Raw genomic sequence first — 18,369 nt, forward strand, 5'->3', positions numbered from 1 at the left:
CCCCACACGAGCCCCGAGTACCGCACCCCATACAGTCCCCAGGCCAGCCCGACCCCCACCTCCCCATCCCCCTTCCTCAGACCCCCACCCTCCAGGGTCCCGAGCTGGCAGTGGCAGGGAGCTGGGGGCCCCTCTGCTGTCCAGGTGCTGCTCACCCCGTCACAGCTGCTCTCCATCAGGGTCTCCCATGAGCCCACCTGTCTGTCCATATCCTGCCTGGCCTTCCCTGGGGGACTCGGCACAGCGCTGGGCACAGAGAGGGCAGCCCGACCCCACGGTCCCTAATGGCTGGGCCGCCCCATCACTGGGGTCCTCTGACCTCACAGGGAGGATGACTTGGACTTGCCAGGGGCCCCCCCAGGGAGCTGGCCAGGCCCCAGGTTTCCATGGGGTCAGTTCACAGGCAAGCAAGCCTAGGCCCCCTGGCATGCTGGGCGCAGTCACTTAAAACGGATGGCGCGGCCGGCAGGGGGCGCTCAATCCCCATGTCAGTTACAGACCCAGAGAGGCCACCGGCAGGTCCCCGGCGGGTCCACCAGCAGGACCCCGGCCAGCAGGACCCCGGCCGGCACCTGGGCCAGCGAGAAACCCCCTTCCCGAGCTCTCCCTTCCGCACGGACTGTGGCCACCGCCTCCCCAGCCTCCTCCCTTTTCCCAAAGGGAGGTCCCCTCCTTCGGCGGCCCGCCCGCCCGCCCGGAGCTCGTCCTGAACTGCCAGCCTGTGCTGCTCCCGAGGGAGCCCTTCTGCGGGCACCAGCCTGGCCGCTCGTTTCCAAGGTCCACATGGAGGGTCCCGGGAAGAGGGAGCTGCTGCACCAGCGCGGCCCGGGCCCAGCCTGGGAGCCCGCCGGCGGGTTCGGGACTTGCTGGTCCCACCACGGCCTCGGCGAATTCCTAAAGCTCAACGCATCTCGCCCCGGACGGTTTGGTTCCGTGGACAGAGCGTCGGACTGCAGACTGGGGGGTCCCGGGTTCGATTCCGGCTAAGGGCACAGGCCTGGGTTGCGGGCTCCATCCCCAGTGGGGGGTGTGCAGGAGGCAGTCAATCGATGATTCTCTCTCATCATTGATGTTTCTATCTCTCTCTCCTCCCTTCCTCTCTGAAATCAATAAGGAAATATATTTAAAAAATAATGATAATAATAAATAAAAAATAAAAGCGAGGTCTCGCTCCGCGCGGGGCGGTCCTGATCCTGGACCGTCCTCGGCTGCAGGAAGCGCAGGAAGGAAGCCGCCTTCCGGGCCAGCAGGGGGCGCTGTGCGCCGCCGACTCCTGACGGACGCGAAGCGGGACCGGCCCCGCCCCGCCCGCCGCGCCTCCCCGCCCCGCCCCGCCCCGCGCTCCCGCCCCGCCCCGCCCCGCGCTCCCACTTCCTCCTTCCGCGTCTCGTGAGACGGGCTCGGTGTACGCACCCTGCCTGCCCCGGGCAGCCATTCGCTGCGGCCCCCAAGCAAACCCGTCTTTGTGGCAGGACTTCCGCCTTCAGGGCCCCAGGGCCCATCTGGGGACAACCCGCCCCGAGGCCGGATGAGGCTGGGTTCGGCCCGCTCGCCATGGCCCCACCTCGGGGGAAGAATGGGGGCCCTGGGAGGAGGGGACGAGGGCCGTGGGCTCCTGAGAGGCAGGCCCAGAAGTGTGGCCGGGGCGCTGCACCCCGCTTTCCCCAGGTCCCCCGCCCAGTGGTGCCCCGCCTCTGGGTCCCCCCGGGTGCCCTCCGCAGCGCCGGCCGGTGGCCCGAGGCCAGGACGCGCTCCAGGAGCAACTCGGCTCCGGAGCGCAAAGACCTGGACTTTGCGCCCGTCAAACTCGGCCCGGCGGGCGGCGTGGCGGCGACAGTTCGGCCCCTGAGGGTGCTGAGCCGAGGCCCTGCCCACCCGCTGCCCCTCGGCCCAGCCCGGCCTCCTGCGCCTCAGCCCGCCCGCCTCTGCGCGCACCCCGGGGGGCGCTCACCTGAACCCGGGGGCCGCCCGGAACCTTGGCTCAGCCCCGGCAGCAGCGGCAGCGAAGGACCCGGACGGCTTTCCCGGGAGCACCCAGGCCACGCAGCCGGGCGGGTCCAGGATCCGGGCTGAAGCGGCGGCGTGAGCACTTGGAGCGTTTTGGCGGAAGTCCTGAGGGGGCGGGGTCAGGCCCTGGAGGGGCGGGGCTTTTGGCCGACGGGGCGGGGCTGCCATGGAAAGGGCGGGGCCATATTCCAGTGGGGCCGGGCACTGGGCGGGGGCGGGGCATGGTCATGAGGGGGCGTGGTCATGCGGGAAGGGGTGGGGCCGCCCTGCCCCAGGGGGCGCCTAGGAGACCAGGTGGCGTGGCGCACCTGGCTCTCACGGACATTCTGCCCCGGGACACGTGCCCAGCAGTCAGTCCGCCTCCCCTGACCCCCCCACCGGCCTCGGGGGGACCCCACAGCCCGAGCCCATCTCCGAACCCAGACGTCCCTGCTCCGCGGTCATCTCCCCGGACCCTTCCCTGGACCCCACCCGCCACCTGCCGCGCTCCGGCCCGGAAGCAGGGACTTCCGCGGCGGCGAGACAGGTGCGGACGCCGCCATGCCCTCGCTCGGGGACCAGGTGCGCGACTGGCAGCGGGGCGTGGAGGCCGTGGAGCGCGGGGACTGGGGCTGCGCGCTGCGCCTCTTCTCGGGCTTCCCGGAGCCGCCCGCCAAGATGTGCTTCAACGTGGGCTGCGTGCACCTGCTGGCCGGGGACCCGGAGGCCGCGCTGCGGGTGAGCCAGGGCGCCCAGGGTTGGTCGTGGAGACTCCACCTCTGGGGGAGGCTGCTCCCCGACACCGACACGGGGCCTTACCGCTCCGGGTGCACAGCCAAGTGATAAAGACCCCGCTGCAGGGCCCCGCCCTTCCTCCTGGGGGTCACCTGGAGACATCCGGTCAGTGTTCTGCCCCAGTGAACACCCGAGGCGGGTGGGAGCCGGTGGGCGGGGACCCTCTCCCGGAGCCGAGTCAGGGCCAGCACGAGGGTCAGGTCCCTCCGCGCCTCCCCTGTGCGCTGACCCAGTGCCAGGCTCTGCGGGCCAACACCCGCTCAGGTGCCCCCAGCGAGGTGCTCACATACCCGGAAACAAGCTGGCGGCTGGATCCGGCTGAGAACGGACACACCTGTCCCCCGAGATGTAAAGTCTGGGGTTTCAGCAGATGCCTGTGGTAGGAGACGGTCCTTTGCCCAAACCCCAGATGTGAGTGCCCACCTGTCTCCCAACCTGCCCCCCCAAACAACCAAGAACTCAGGGGTGCACAACGGCACACACACCTGGCTCTACCCAGGGGGCAGCACAGAGCAACTCTCTGCCCTTTAAAGGCTTTAAAGCTCATCCAGCGACGCTGTACCCAAACTCCTGTCGGTGAAAATGAAAAAAGAGTGTATGCCCAGCCGGCGTGGTCTGGCTCCCTGGTTGAGCATTGACCTAAGAACCAGGAGGTCACGGTTCCATTCCCTGTCAGGCCACAGGCCTGGGTTGCGGGCTCCATCCCCAGTAGGGAGCGTGCAGGAGGCAGCTGACCCATGCTTCTCTCTCATCATCGATGTTTCTGTCTCTCTCTCCCTCTCCCTTCCTCTCTGCAATCAATAAAATATATATATTATTAAAAAGGCAGAAAGAAGAGGGTCTGATGCCGAAAAACATCCATGTCAGGGCCTCCCAGACTCCTCCAGCGGCGGGACTGGGCAAAGTGCACAGGGGACCCTCCGTCATGCCTGGCCTTGCATACGGACCCACAGCTCTCCGTGACCCTTTCCGTTAAATGTTGCCCACGGAAGGGAACCCGATCACCGGACACCAGGTAGTTCAGCAGCAAACCAGGTGCCAGGCGTCCAGTCCTCCATCCGCCTAAACTGCGATGTATCTAGAGAGGGACGCAGGTGTGGCGGAGGCGTCTGCATGTTCGAGGCTCCCTCCCTCAGAGGAGGAGCCAGAGTGCAGCCTGAGGTCAGTAACCTCAGGTAGTAGTCGATGAGACTCATTAGTAATACGGAGATTTAAAACAACACCCGGGCGGCCCTGCCGTGGTGGCTCGGGCTGAGCGCCGACCTATGAACCAGGAGCACAGGCCCAGGTTGTGGGCTCGATCCCCAGCGAGGGGCGTGCGGGAGGCAGCCGCTCCGTGATTCTCTCTTCATTGATGTTTCTCTCTCTCCCTCTCCCTTCCCCTCTGAAATCAACACAAATATATATATATATATATATATATATATATATTTAAAGTAAAAGGACAGGACAGCTACCATTAGTAGCTGCTTTGGGGAGCGGCCCGGTGAGGGGGCGCGCGGGGCCGCACCCTGTGTGTGGGCTCCACAGGAGCCTGGGTCTGGCGGCTCCCGGGTGGGACAGCGAACAAATGACCTCATTGCCCTGCGCGGCCCCCGCACAGCCTCTGTGCACCCCCCACCTGGGTCAGTTCAGCCAACAAGCTCCCCCCACCCCCCTCCCTCCAGCTGCGAGAGCAGGACCCTGACCCTCGGCCTCCGTCCTCCTCAGGAACAGATGACGCCACTCCGAGTGTGGTTTAAGGAAGAGCGGTGTGTTCTTTCTGATTCCACTAGATAAGTGTGTCATTGCCTGTGAGCCCCCAAAAATAGGGTTTCCACAAGACAAAAGTCTTGCATAACTGCATCCCGAGGTGACTCATCAGCTCGCCTCCGGTCCGCTCCCCTGTCCTCCTGGCAAACAACATGGTGCAGCACGACCTCACTGTGCGCTGAGCCCCGGAAAGGCACCTGGGGAACTCAGGGCGGGCTGGGGTTGAGGCTGTGGCCGCGCAGGGGCCTGAATGTCCTGTGCGCCCGGCGGGAGCTCCGGGGGGCTCTGGCTGGTGCAGGGGCTGTCCCCGCAGGTGGCTGTCCCAGGGCCGATGGAATTCCCTGGCCCGTCACCGGTCATGCGCCCGGCCCGGGTCTGTGACACGGGGTGGTGGGTTACAGACCTTGGCATTCCACGGGCATTTTTCTTCCAGGCATTTGACCAGGCAGTGACCAAGGACGCCTGCCTGGCTGTTGGCTTCTTCCAGCGCGGAGTGGCCCAGCTCCAGGTGGGGAGGTGAGCGCGGGGCTCCGGGTTCCTCCTCTGAAGGCCCCTGTGCGCCTGCCTCCACCCCTCCCAGGGTCACCCCCGGGACTGGACGGAGCAGGGTGCAGGGCAGAGCCACAGTGTCTAGTCGCTGTGAGGTGCACGCAGCGCCGTGGAGGGCGTCCCCCCACCCCCCTTTGCTCCTTCGCTGCAGCGGGGCCTGTGGAAGCTGAGGCAGGGCTGGAGGGGTCTGTCCCGGGACCCACGGGTGCCTGGGGTCCGCGCTGCTCACCAGGCTGTCGCACTGTGGCCCTTCCCGAGATGAGCCCCACAGATGGCCCCACACTCAGCTGGAGCCTCCCTGGGGGCAGGGGGTTGGTGGGGGAAGGGAGCTCACAGTGGGGCTCTGCCGGGAAGGGGGGCCTGAGAAGCAGGAGGGAAATGCCCGGGGCACAGCTGGGGTTCGAGAGATGGTCTGGGGTGCAGACAGGCCCCAGGCATGGGAGCGAGATGCCCAGAATTCAGAGCTGGGCACCACCCAACATTCGAGATGCAGCCACGTCTGAGCATTGACCCGTTGGGACATGAGTGACCACCACGGCCCCCAGCAGGTGTCCCTGGAGCCTGGGCGGGGCAGGCTGGGCAGGGCTGCCCCCTAAAGCCGCGGCCCCGGCTCCTGCAGGTCCCAGGAGGCCCTGGCCGACTTCCAGCAGGCCCTGGCCCAGCTGAGGGGGAATGCTGCCATCGACTACACGCAGCTGGGCCTGCGCTTCAAGCTGCAGGCCTGGGAGGTGAGCGTGAGGGCGGGGCCGGCCAGGCCTCTGGACGCTGTCCATGGGCAGGTGGCCACCCAGGGGCCCCCCTGTCTGTTACTGTCACGTGGGGGGGCCATGTGCACAGAGGCTCCCTCTGGCCAGGGGGCCCCCAGTCCCCGCTGGCCACTCTTCTACCCCAAGGAGGCTGGGGCCCCGGGGGAGAGGGGCATCAGGAAGCGCCCCCTGTGCCCCTAGCACCCCCAGCATGCCCAGCAACATGGGGCCTTGGAGCCTCTGGGGATCGTGGGAAAGGCCCGTCGCGGGGGCCCACAGCCCACCTGTGTCCCCGGCCCAGGGCACTGAGCAGTGCAGGTGGCTCCCAGCAGGCCCTGGTGCAGGACCCAGCGGGTGGCAGCGGTTCTAGGAGGGTCGTGTTGCTGCAGGCCTTACCCCAATCCCACATGTCCGTCAAAAGCCCTTTCCCATGGGTGGAGGAGACAGGGCCGAGAAGGCAGCACCCCAGACCCGTGGGGTGCAGTGCAGGGAGGAAGGGGCCATGAGGGGTTCCGCCGGGCGCAGAACGGGGGTGAGACAGGCCAGAGGACGCCCCAGGGAGGGGTGGTGGGCCGGAGCCCTGGACCACCGTGGTGGGTCCGGGAGCGACCACCACTGAACCAGGCACCGGGAGGCCCTGGCGCTGTGGCCGCGAGTGTGGCCGCTGGACCAGGGGGGACCCTGTGTGGGACTGGGGACGGGCCTGGAGCAAGACCAGGGCTTGGCTGGGGCGCAAAGGGCTGACCTGGGGTGGGACCGGGGCGGGTCCTGGCTGCACCCCACTGTTCACCTGGCCCCCAGGTGCTGTTCAACGCGGCGGCTGCGCAGTGTGCACTGGGGCTCTGGGCCGAGGCCGCCCGCAGCCTCGAGGCAGCCGCCGCCACGGGGCCGGACGAGGCCCGCGGGGATCTGCGCATCGCCCTGGCTCAAGTGCAGGTGAGGGGTCGGTGAGGAGAGCCGGCCGGCCCTTCTCGGGCTCCTGAACCAACCCAGAGCGGCTTCCGGGGCTCAGAGCTGCAGCTTGGGGCTCACACATGTGCGGAAGCCTCAGGACCAGCCATCGGAGATGAAGCCGCTGCCGGAGGGAGGCGGCCTGGGTGTGGAGGGGCTGTGGGGAGACCCTCCCGCTCAGACTCGGTCTGCGTGGCCCACGCCCCCAGAAACAGGCTCCCCTGCAGCCCCGGCTGGTCCCCAGGGGCGAGGTCTTCCGGCCCCCCCCGGCGGCACCTGGAGCACCTGGAGCGTGTGGACTTCCTGGGCAAGGCCAAGGTAGGGGCTCTTCCTGCTGCCCGGGCCCCAGGGCTCCTGGCCCAGCGAGGGGTGGGGGTGGGGGCGGCTCACAAGGTGTCCTGAGCACACGGCTGTGCTCACGGGGACACACGGGGTCTGTGCATGTCCCTGGAAAGGCCTTGGTGGGTGGAGAGTGGGCGCAGGGCTGGGGGCGTGTCTCCAAATGGCTCACGTGCCTGGGACCCAGGTGCTCCCGCCTCACCGTGTCCTCAGAGCCGAGGGCCCAGGGAGGCCGAGCAGGCTGGCCTGGCCACGGGGTGCCCGCCGGGTCGGGGTGGGCCGGGCGGCAGCACCGCCTCACAGGACACGGAGCAGCTGGTCCCACGGACAGGTGCACCGGGGAAGTGGTCAAATTAGATTCCATCTTCACAGTAAACTTCCCAAGAAGCACGGATGCTTTAAAAGTTGTACTAGAAATAGCTTAGTGACCGGCACAGGCCAGCCCCGCGTGGCCTGGAGGCCGAGGGCCAGGGCAGCCCCGCCCCGCAGGTGGAGACTTGGGGTGTGGGCAGGCAGCCAGGGCTGGGAGTGGACATCACAGGCCCTGGGGTGCGGCTGGCGCCCCTGACCTGGCGCCCCCTGCCGTTCCTCCCCAGGTGGTGGTGGCCTCTCCTGCACTCCAGGCCCGAAACCAGGGCGTCTGGCCTCAGCGGCCCCAGGTGGGTGGGCACCTCCCCAGCCACCGCCTCGGGGTTTGGGGTCAGAGGGTGACAGCTCTCTCCTGCCGAGGAAGGGAGATGCCACCTGCTCTGAGCCCTCCCCGGGCTCCCCAACTTTCCTCTAATGGGAAGTTGGGGGTGGCCGTCCCCTCCTATGTGACAGTCTGTGCATCCCAGTCCTGCTGGGGGAGCTCTGCCAGCTGCCTGCCCTGGCGCTCCCCCGGGGTCTGTGCTGAGCCGGCTGCCACCCTGTGCCCACAGGTTCGGGGTGAGGATGGTGGAGCCAGGCCCCAGGCTGGCCCAAGGTAGGAAGGGGTGTCTCCTCTGCGAGCTTCCTCTCCTGTCGGGGCAGAAGGAGCCCCAGGGCTGGGCAGCCAGCCTCCCGCAGCCCTTCCCGTGTCCCATGTGTCAAAGGCCCAGGTTCCCTCTGCCTGAGCCCGGCCTGCCCCCGTGGGACCACCTGTCGGGCCTCAAGGGGCTCCAGGCTGCGTGGAGGGTCAGAGTGAGGCGCCGGAAAGGGGCACAGGGTGGGCTGTGGGTGAGGTCAGCGCGCCCCCCCCCCCCCGGGCCTTGGAGGGAGGGCCGTCCGGCTGGTGGTGCCCATGGTTGCACAGGGTGTGGGCCCACACTGCTCCCTCCTTGGCGCTGGGGCTCCCCCGGGCCCACCCTGTACTGAGGGGACAGCCGGGGGGTGGGGGCTGCGTCAGGGAGAAGCGAGCGCTGAGACTGGGCCCCCCCACAGGGCCCTCGACACAGGCGCCTGCAGAGCCGACACCCCCCTGGGCCCCAGGACGCCCTCCCACGCAGAACTGGAGGTTGGGTCTGACCCGGCCGGGTGGGCCGGCCCCTGTGCGTCCGGCACCTCTGATGAGCAGGTTGAGTGAGCCCAGCGGGGTGGGCAGGGCGCAGCACTGAAGGGCCCCCCGGGCTGAGCGTGGGGGCTGGTGGCCACCGCTGGGCAGGCCGCCTCCGTGTCTGCTGGGGACCCGCCAGCGGGGGCGGCGGCTGGTGCTCCCCATGCACAGGGCCTGGCGGTCCCCAGAGCCTGGCCTGCAGTCCGCACGTCCTGCTGTGGGTCTCGTGCCTCAGTCACGGCCCCCAGCACCCCAGCCTCCCTTCCTGGCCACGGGGCGCCCAGGTGCTGGGCGAGGCTGAGGAGGGAGGGCCGTGGCTTCACGGGCAGGGCTGCCTGAGTGTGCCCATGGGCAGCACCAGGATCGGGTCCTGCCGCACAGAGCCGTTCAATTTCACATTCGGTTTATCAAGGGCCCTCCACTTCATTCACTGCTGTTCCCACTGGCCCCTGGCCCCCCACCCGTGAGGTCCTATCCTGGCCCCCTCCCCAGGCCCCTGCCCTGGCCTCCACCCCTGGCCCCCTCCCCAGGCCCCTGCCCTGGCCCCCTCCACAGGCCCCTATCCTGGCCCCCACCCCTGGCCCCCACCCCTGGCCCCTGCCCTGGCCCCCTCCCCAGGCCCCTGCCCTGGCCCCCACCCCTGGCCCCCTCCACAGGCCCCTATCCTGGCCCCCACCCCTGGCCCCCACCCCTGGCCCCTGCCCTGGCCCCCACCCCTGGCCCAGCAGAGCCCTGGCTTCCCTTGCAGAGGCCCCACGTGGACCAACTTGGCAAGCAGGTTCCTCTAGGTAAGGTGTCCTGTGGGAGGGGGGGCACTGTGGAGGGAGCAGGCATTGGGGAGCTGGGAGCAAGGAGGAAGCTGGTGGCCTCAGGCCTCCCTGTGGTTCTGGCAGTTCCTCCAAAACGTTCCCCTCTCGGGGCACCTGAGTGCCTGCTCTGTCCCCTCTGCAGGGCTGCTGGCGCCCGGGGGGCCAGACCCTGAACCTTCTGAGGACCCCACAGGTGCTGGGGTAAGAGGTCCGGACTCCCCAGGGACGTGGGGGCCCCGAGTCCAGGCCCTGTCCCTCTGAATGGCCCCGGGGACCCCGGCTGACTTAGCCTCCCAGTCCCAGAGGCCCAGCCTCCCACCTCAGCCCCTGCCCTCAGCCCCCACCCAAATCCCACCCGGCCTTTCTGTCTGACCCCAGGGCGTGGCCGCCGGGGACCCCGAGTCCTGGGTGACCGTCACGGTGCAGTGCGCCTTCACCCTGGCCCTGCAGGCCCCCCGCGGAGCAGACCTGTCCCACCTGAGGGCCCTGCTGGGCCAGGCCCTCCCTCTCCAGGCCCAGCGTGGGCAGCTCAGGTGGCCTGCGGGGCTCAGCTGGGCGGCTCCCCGCCTGGGACCCAGGGAGGGAGCCCAGGGAGGGACCCAGGGAGGGGGCCCGGGCCCAGCTGGAGGAGGCTGTGATGTCGGAGGCCAGCAGCCTCCCCCAGCCTTCCCTGCGCAGCGGGCGGCCATGGCGGCCGCTATGACGGGTCTCTTTGCAGTTACCAGGAGCCGGGTGACAGCGGGCGCTGGGTCCCCCTCCCAGAGGAGGGCCTGCGGGGGGCCGGGCAGGAGGCGGCCTCGGGCCCCGAAGGGCTGCGGCTGCAGTGCCGGGTGAGCCTGGGCTGGGCTAGGCTGGGCTGGGCCTGGTGGGGAGGCTCGGGGAGGGGGCGGCCCCGGACCCTCTGGTGTGCACGGCCCTGCAGTGTCCCCTCCGCCGCAGGCAGCGGGCGGCCGGCCTGTCCTCTACCGGGTGGTGGCCCAGCACAGCTACTCCGCCCAGGGACCCGCGGACCTGGGCTTGCAGCCGGGGGACACCGTGGACGTGCTGTGTGAGGGTAGGCAGCAGCGCCCTCCCTCCCATCCCCTTCTGGGCTGCGGGCGCCCGGGGGTCCGTGCGTGGACGTGGCTCACGCCGGACCCTTGCAGTGGACCAGGCCTGGCTGGAGGGCCACTGCGACGGCCGCATCGGCATCTTCCCCAGGAGCTTCGTGGTCCCCGCGGGCCCGCGCTGAGGAGCCGGCGGCTGCCCCCCACCCTGCTAACTGCCCTGCCCCCCAGCCCCCCCCGCCCCCCACCTGCAAGACCAGCCCTGAGAAGTCCCGTGCAAGAGGGTTTTAATAAAAGCAGTGCTCCCGCCAAGGTGTGACTGATTCTGTGGGTGCGGGCCAGTAACACGGGGCTCCAGGCTGGGCCTCCCTGCCCCCCCTGAGGCTCTGCTGACTCCGGGCACCCTGGCCCCCCACCTGCCCCTCCCAGGGAGTCAGGCCCCTTCGGGCCGCACTGGTCCACACCCCCCTAACGCCACAGTCACTCAGCCCAGCGTCCCGGGGCCAGGATGGGGGCCTCAGCACGGCCTCCTTGGCCGGAGTAACTCGGGTCAGAGCCCACAGACGAGCCCCGTGGGGGGCTGCAGGGAGGCGCCTGGGGGTCCCGGCCAGGCGGCCGGGGGCTGTGGGCGCTGGGCCTCCCCCGCACCAGGAGGCTGTGCTCAGTCCCGGGGCCAGAGGAGCTGGGCCGCGGCCACCGTGAGAATGGCCGCCAGGGTCAGTGCTGCGAAGACAACGCTGGCCACCCAGACGGCCTGGCTCTCTGCCCGCCATTGGGCGGGCGCCTCGGCGGGGATCATGTTGGTCAGGTTCAGCATGTAGCCCAGCGTCCAGCCGATGTCGGCGCCCCCGGCCTGCGGGCACACGGGCGGTCAGGGCTGCGGTCAGGGCCGTGCGGCCCCCACCCTTCCAGCCGCCCTCCCGGGGCCTGGGGGGCAGCCACCTGCTTGCGGAACGCGATGCTGGGCCAGGTCTCCTCGCTGAACCCATAGCCCTCGAGCAGGAGCGTGAGGATGTAGAGGCCGGAGGCGCAGTGGTCCCGCAGCCACGGCTGCTGCTCGGGCCAGGCCGCCTCCACCTGGGCCGGACGGTGAGGAGCCTGGTGAGGCCACACCTCCCGGGCCCGAGGGGCTGGTTCCACCTGAGGCCACGGGGTGTCCTCCCTTCCATGGCTCCCCCAAACCCACTGGCCACCCTGTCCCGTCCGGGTGGGTCCCCGAGTCCCTGCTCAGCGAAGCTGCCGGGGCCCACCCACCAGCTTCCAGGGCTTCTGGCAGAACTCCCAGACGGTGGCGTTGACCGTGGCCAGCGGCTGCCCGGCCGTGAGGTTCAGGAAGTGGAAGGTGTGGTAGAAGTTAGAGAAGGCCTGGTGGGGGGGAGATGGGGGTGTCTGCAATGGGGCGTCGCCAGGCAGGCCAGGTGCCCCCGACCCCACACCCAGTCCCCAGGAGCCCGCCTGTCCGCCTGCCCAGGGCTCAGCCGGGCCCACCTGGCACCAGGCCCCGGGGCTGGGACCCCCGCACTCACATAGAACTGGCCCCGCACGGGGGGCTGGTAGACGCCGTTGAAGGCGCAGTCCTCTCGGCCCTGGCAGCTGGGGAAGTTGAAGAGCTCCCGGATGGCCGAGACGCAGGCCCCGGGGTTCCCAGTCCCCTCCACAGGCAGGCTCGGGGGGAAGTCCGGGCGCGGCACGGCCTGGACACACGGCGACTCATACAGGGGGGCCAGGGACAGCGAGCCCACATAGCCACTGTGGTAGCACGGGTGACGGACACGAGGGGCCGGGCTGCTCTGCAGGGGGGCAGGAGGCGGCCGTGAGCACCAGCCTGGGGCAGGGCCCCCCCCCCCCCCGGGCCCCCCAACTCCCCTAGAGCCCACCTGCACCAGCCTGGCCAGCAGCCTGTTCAGCATCTGGTCGCGCCCGAAGCAGAGGTAGCTGTGGGTGTAGACGCGGTGCTCCAAGCCGTAGAGGCGGAAGGAGGCCTGGGTGCTCTCGTCCTGAATGGGGCCTCCAGGCACAAAGGTGATCTGGGTGGAGGCCCCACCCATGTCCAGGGCGCCCACCAGCGTCCCCTCCGGGGGCCGGATCCACTCTCCGGAGAAGGAATACTGAGCACAGACGGGCACCAGGTTCCAGGACTGGCCACGCGGGCTGGCCCCCCTCCCGCCCCCACCAGGCCGCCCCCGGGCACCTTGACTAGCAGGCCCAGGACGTAGTTAATGGTGATCCAGCCCAAGGCGCCTTCATCCTGCCCGGCCAGGAGCTCGGTGCCCCAGAAGGCCAGGGGAGCCCGGCCCAGGACTTGGGCGACCGCTGCAAAGATGCGCTCGGCCTGGGAGCTGTTCCTCTGGCTGCGCGGAGCGGACGGGGCAAAGCTGGCGGGAGGCCGTGCCGCCTGTCCCCAGCCCAGGGCGCTGAGAACTCGGCTCCGGCCCCTCCCGGGGACCAGTGCAGGCTCCACGCGGCCCTCCTCACCTGAGCAGCCTCATGCCGGCTGTGGCCCCCAGGAACACGGGCGTCCGCGGCTGCTGCGCCTCCGGGACCACGGCCAGCGCCTCCTCCAGGCAGCCCCGCAGGCTCTCGCCAGCCTGCGCAGGGTCACTGGCGTAGGAGGAGATCCCCGGCCCTGAAACAGCATCCCAGGCCCAGGCTCCAGGCCCCGAAGGCTGGCTGGGCTGAAAGGGCCTGTGGGGCTGGACAGTGGTCCCCAAAAGGCGTGTCCACATCCTCCCCCCTGCCAGGACCTTCCATGCGGCCTCGTTGGGGAAAGGGGTCTTTGCAGATTAATTAGGTGAGGTCACCTGGGGGCCCCACCTCCAGTGGCCGGGTCCTTCTGCAGGAAGGGAGGGGCCTGCAGACCCGGAGGAAGCCACACAGGGGCCGGGGCAGAGGCTGGGGGGCTGGGGCCCCCGAGGCTGGAGAGGCAGGAAGGGCTCAGGCGGGACCTGTCCAGACCCCGGGAGGCAATTGCAGGCTCCGGCCCAGCACCCACAGACCAGCGGGGCCTCCTGGGGCCCTCCCCCAACTCTCAGAGCCCCTTTCCTTGAGGGTGATTTGCCGACCTGCTGAGGGACGGAGACCAGCCTAGGCCAGCTCCCAGCCCTCCACCGGCTGGGAAGTCCAGCCTCGGGGGAGGGGGGCAGCTCCCAACACCGCCCCCCTCTGACCGAGCAGCCCTGACCTTTCACCTGGCAGGCCAGGGCTTGGCTGACCACACCCGTGTCGTTCTCCTTGTCCGCCGGCCACCGGTACACGAAGAGGGACGTGTGGGAGGACCCCGCATCGAACACGATCCCAAACTGGGAGTGACACAGGGTCAGGAGGGTGTGGGGGGACCCCCCTCCACACACACACCCCAGGCCCCGCCCCCTGCCCAGCAGGCCACCCCTCGGCCCCGCCCCCTGCTCTGTGGGCACACCCATCGGCCCCGCCCCCTGCCCAGCAGGTGCACCCCTCGGCCCCGCCCCCTGCCCAGCAGGCCACCCCCCTCGGCCCCCGCCCCCTGCCCAGCAGGTGCACCCCTCGGCCCCGCCCCATGCCCAGCGGGCGCACCCCTCGGCCCCGCCCCTGCCCTGCGGGCGCACCTTGGTGTCCGTGGGCAGGAGGACGCTGATGGACTCAACCAGGGTGAGCACCAGCGCGGTGACGGCCAGGGCCGCCGTGGCGCCCAGCAGGGCCGTGAGCACCTGCTTCTTGCCCGTCAGCTTCATGCTGGGGGTGGGGCTGGACCTGGGGGTGGGCGGCAGTGGGCAGACTCCACCACTCGCCCTCCTGGGGTTCTGCCCACCTCGCTGGGCCAGTGGGCGCCCGAAGGCCACGTCTCGGGAGCCCAGGGAGCGACAGGCGCCGGAGGGGGTGGGAGCCGGGCCCGGAGGCCGGGTCTGCACTGGGAGTCCCACGGTGCCTTTGTAAGGCTATGTGGCAGGCCAGGGCCACCACCTGCCCCTCCCCGTGGTCCTGGCAGCTGGCCCTGTGAACCCCTCCCAGGACCCCACCTCCCAACCTCCTGCCTCCTCTCAGGGCCCCCCCCCAGGCCTCTCCCAGGCGGGGTTCCGCTCTGGGCCCTGAGGTCAGGCCTACCCAGAAGGGCACAGGTGACCTGCAGCCCGATGGCCGAATGAGGTCGCTGGGTCCCGGGAAGCCTGTCTCCACTACAGGACCTGAGGGGCAGTTAGCAGAGACCGGGTTTGTGTGGGAAACCCAGCCTCAGCTTCTGCAGTCTGAGCTGAAAGGTTTTATTCCGGCCCCTGACGGCACCACACCCCGCAGCGGCCTGGCTGACCCGGAGGGCAGGGCCTCGGCTGCTGCTGACCAGGGTCACCCAGAGCCTCGAGCCAGCTGGCACCGCGGCCCGGGGAAACCTGATCTCAGTCGGCAGCACTTGGGGTCCCCGTGATTTTGTGTTGTATCATCTATTCCCCCAGGAAGGCAAGCGCGGCTAGTGTGGTGTGCTCTGTTCAGGCTGAGTGCCAGCAGGGAGCAGGGAGCAGGGAGGAGGGAGGAGGGAGGAGGGAGGAGGGAGCAGGGAGGAGGGAGGAGGGAGGAGGGAGGAAGGAGCAGGGAGGAGGGAACAGGGAGGAGGGAGGAGGGAGCAGGGAGCAGGGAGCAGGGAGGAGGGAGCAGGGAGGAGGGAGCAGGGAGGCAGGCTGCCTCTGTCCTGCTCCTGCCACAGTCCTGACCAGCCCTAAAGGGGTGCTGACAGCTGGGGGGCTGTCTGCTGTGTGGCTCTGATGCCACTTTAAGGAGGGAAGACGGAGGCCCAGAGGAGGCAGGTGCTGCTTGGGCTGCAGCGAGGCCAGGCCTGGCCATGGTCAGAGACAAGCAGGTGACAGATCAGAGCCAGGGACCCAGGACCCCATGTCACACCCCATCTCCAGGGAATACAGCCTCTGAGCCCCCAGTGGGCGGGCAGAGAGAATGGGCCGACTCCCCAGAGTCAGGGGAGCCCCCAGGACTGGTGAGCACCCTCCTAGGACTGGTAAGCCCCCCTCAGACCAGGACAGCCCCCCTCAGGCCAGGATAGCCCCCCTCAGGCCAAGACAGTCCCTCCAGACTGGTCAGCACCCCCGGGGCTGGTGGGCCCCTCACCTGGGCTGGTGGACCCCCGGCGGCAGCAGGAGGAAGCTGGACGGCCGTCCCTCGGGCACCTGCAGCTGCAGCCCTGCCTGTCCCCTCCCCACCCTGTTAGTCACCAGCCTCCCCACCTGCATCTGCAGGCAGGTGACCAGCCTGGAAGCAGGAGCCCTGCGCCAGCCCCACCCCCACCCCCTGAGCTTGCAGACCAGCGGCCGAGGCTCCTGAGGCTGAGTCCAGGCCCCTGCCAGTCACCCCCCCGCCCCCCACCGAGGCTCTCCCCGGCCGCCTGCGCCCAGGTTGTCCCCTCCACTTGCTGCACAGGGGGTCCCCCCTCTGCCCTCCCTGCTCCGGAACCCAAGCAGGTGGGCCCGCCCCTCCTGGGAGGGGGACATTACCCTCCGACCCCACCCTCCCCCAGTTGGCAGAAGCCCAGGGCTGGGTTGAGGGCAGGTCAGAGTCAGGTGAGTCAGGTGACCAGAAGGGGAGCCAGGGCTCAGCGGGAGCAAAGGCCGAGGCGGCCCAGCCCCAGTCAGGGGGCGGGGGCTGCAGCCTCAGAGCCTGCTGGTTGCACAGCTGGAGGGCCCCGGCCTCCCTCCCGGGGGCCCTGGCCACCCCTCCCCGAGCAGCTCCTCCTCCACAGCTTGTCTTGGGGGCGAGGTCCCAGGGATGGACGGAGCCTGGCTTCTCCCGCTCAGCACAGGCGCCGGTCCCTCCTCTGCGCCCACCTCCCGTCCTCCCCGTCCAAGGTCCAAGGCGTTCGGGCCCTGGAGAGAGAGGTGAGGGACTTTCGGGCACAGGTCTCCCCTGACCCACTGAGGACACAGACCGCAGGGTCCTGAAGCCAGGCCTCTCTTAACTGCCCCCTCCCCCGTCCCCAGCAGGAGAGAGCCAGTTCTCGGCTCCCTCCCCGCGACCTCTTGGTTCTTGGGTCCGCACCCAACCACTGAGCCACACCGGCCCGGCTCTGTCGTAAGTTTTGACAAGCTCTTCTGCCCATTTTTTAGTTGGATTTTTAATTGTTTTCAGCTGTTGTGTGACTTCTTTACTCTTGTTGCATGCTGGCCCCGTATCAGGCACACGGCTCGCAGTTCCCCTCTCCCATCCTGTAAGCTGCCCTTCGTTCTGCTGGCGGCTTCCTTTCTGGGCAGAAGCTTTCCGTTTGGTGAACTTGTCTGTTGCTGCTTTTGTTACTTTTGCTTTCGGTGTCAGGTTTGAAGGAATCATTGCCAAGTCCGATGTCAAGGAGATTACCGCCTGTATTTTCTTCTAGGGCAGTGGTTCTCAACCTGTGGGTCGCGACCCCTTGGGCGGTCGAACGACCCTTTCACAGGGGTCGCCTAAGACCATCCTGCATCTCAGATATTTACATGACGATTCATAACAGTAGCAACATGACAGTGATGAAGTAGCAACGAAAATAATTTTATGGTTGGGTCACCACATGAGGAGCTGTATTTAAAGGGCCAGAAGGTTGAGAACCACTGTTCTAGGGGCTTTCTGCTTAAGTCTTTAATCCCTTATGTTAACTCTTATGTGTGGTGTAAGCTAGGGGTCCAGTTTCATTCGTTTGCGTGTGGCTGCCCAGTTTTCCCAACATGGTTTATTGAAGAGATTGTCCTTCCCTCATTGCATAATTTTGGCTCCTTTGTCGTAAATTAATTGACCGTGTAGAAACCCATGGGATTCTTTCTGGGTCCCCTACTCTGTTCCAGCGATATGTTTTCCTGTCAATGCCATGCTGTTTTGATGACTGTAGCTCTGTAATATAGTTTGAAATCAGGGGGTGAAACGCCTCCAGCCTTCTTCTTCTTTCTTAAGCTTGCTTTGGCTATTTGGGGTCGTTCGTGGTTTCATACGCATTTTGGGGTGGCTTGTTCTGATTTGTAGATGTTGACTCATCTTTGCATCTCTGGAATAAATCCCACATGACTGTGACATAGTATCCTTTTAATGTATTGTTGAATTCGCTGATATTTTGCTGAGGATTTTGGCATCTATAGTCACCAGGGATATTGGTCTTTATGTGGTGTGTGTGTGTGTGGCATCCTTGTCTGGTTTTGGTACCAGGGTAAGGTTTTGGTATTTTTTTTAGAATAGTTTGAGAAGGATTGGTATTAATTTTTCTTTGAATGTTTGGTAGAATTCAGCAGTGAAGCCATCTGGTCCTGGACTCTTGTTTTTTGGGAGGTTTTTAATTACTGATTCAACCTCTTTGCTAGTAATTAGTCCGTCCGGCTTTCCTATTTCCTCAGGATTCATTACACTTAACAGTTGCTGCCAGATTAGTTCCCACAAGACGACAGCCGCTCCCGTGGCCTCCCCCACGTCCACCAGCACAGGCACCGACAGCCCTGAAGGTTTTCCCAGACCAACAGCCAAGCAGTCACACCTCAGTCCTCCTGCTCTCCTCCTCAGTTCCGAGCGGGGCTGGCGACTGCTTTCCTCTAAGACAGCGGCTCTCAACCTTCTGGCCCTTTAAATACAGTTCCTCATGTTGGGACCCAACCATACAATTATTTTCGTGGCTACTTCATCACTGTCATGTTGCTGCTGTGATGAATCGTCATGTAAATATCTGAGATGCAGGATGGTCTTAGGCGACCCCTGTGAAAGGGTCGTTCGACCGCCCAAGGGGTCGCGACCCACAGGTTGAGAACCGCTGCTCTAGGAGATCTCTGTTTTTTCCTGTTGGCCTCTGTCTTTTACCCAAACATAGAAACGTTCTCCCTGTTAGGACCCGACCCTCTCTCACGTGCCGTGAACACTTCCTCCCCAACCACCTCGGCCGAGTTTGTGTCTCAGCGGGG

At 67.3% G+C, this 18,369-nt stretch overlaps 3 protein-coding genes across 3 annotated transcripts in view; 1 reads left to right on the plus strand and 2 right to left on the minus strand.

Annotated features, from left to right (window-relative positions):
- Nucleotides 1–2,108, minus strand: part of EXD3 (exonuclease 3'-5' domain containing 3) — a 44,130-nt gene extending 42,022 nt beyond the window's left edge. Inside the window, 1 exon segment of the mRNA XM_070430273.1 lies at nt 1,952–2,108. The gene's annotated coding sequence lies outside the window, so the exon portion shown is untranslated.
- Nucleotides 2,109–2,267: 159 nt separating this feature from the next.
- NOXA1 (NADPH oxidase activator 1) lies at nt 2,268–11,315 on the plus strand. Its single transcript, XM_070430275.1, is given in 15 exon segments — nt 2,268–2,724; nt 4,967–5,049; nt 5,702–5,810; nt 6,630–6,764; nt 6,989–7,039; nt 7,041–7,097; nt 7,715–7,777; nt 8,039–8,082; nt 8,520–8,652; nt 9,380–9,419; nt 9,583–9,641; nt 9,819–9,973; nt 10,159–10,270; nt 10,380–10,494; nt 10,586–11,315. Coding segments are annotated over 15 exon segments (1,419 nt in total). The 5' UTR covers nt 2,268–2,547; the 3' UTR covers nt 10,672–11,315.
- ENTPD8 (ectonucleoside triphosphate diphosphohydrolase 8) lies at nt 10,757–15,662 on the minus strand. The gene is made up of 11 exons (XM_070430274.1): nt 15,575–15,662; nt 14,567–14,646; nt 14,071–14,215; nt 13,668–13,785; nt 12,962–13,112; nt 12,678–12,837; nt 12,364–12,594; nt 12,013–12,276; nt 11,741–11,851; nt 11,429–11,563; nt 10,757–11,339 (listed from the first exon to the last, which is right to left on the minus strand). The coding sequence occupies exons 3-11, from the start codon at nt 14,194–14,196 to the stop codon at nt 11,148–11,150; spliced, it is 1,488 nt and encodes a 495-aa protein (XP_070286375.1). The 5' UTR covers nt 14,197–14,215; nt 14,567–14,646; nt 15,575–15,662; the 3' UTR covers nt 10,757–11,147.
- Nucleotides 15,663–18,369: the final 2,707 nt, after the last annotated feature.

This window comes from Myotis yumanensis, unplaced genomic scaffold (genome assembly GCF_028538775.1).
Source record: "Myotis yumanensis isolate MYYU_CA2020_CCGP unplaced genomic scaffold, mMyoYum1.0.hap1 SCAF_12, whole genome shotgun sequence".
In the NCBI taxonomy this organism is placed as follows: domain Eukaryota; kingdom Metazoa; phylum Chordata; class Mammalia; order Chiroptera; family Vespertilionidae; genus Myotis; species Myotis yumanensis.

Excerpts from the sequence above, each read along its gene's own strand:
- ENTPD8 (XM_070430274.1), bottom strand. The coding sequence starts at position 14,196 with ATGAAGCTGACGGGCAAGAAGCAGGTGCTCACGGCCCTGCTGGGCGCC. Across the intron at positions 11,564-11,740 it reads GCCAGAAGCCCTGGAAGCTG|GTGGAGGCGGCCTGGCCCGA; the intron begins GTGGGTGGGCCC and ends CGTCCGGCCCAG. Across the intron at positions 11,340-11,428 it reads GCATCGCGTTCCGCAAGCAG|GCCGGGGGCGCCGACATCGG; the intron begins GTGGCTGCCCCC and ends GTGTGCCCGCAG.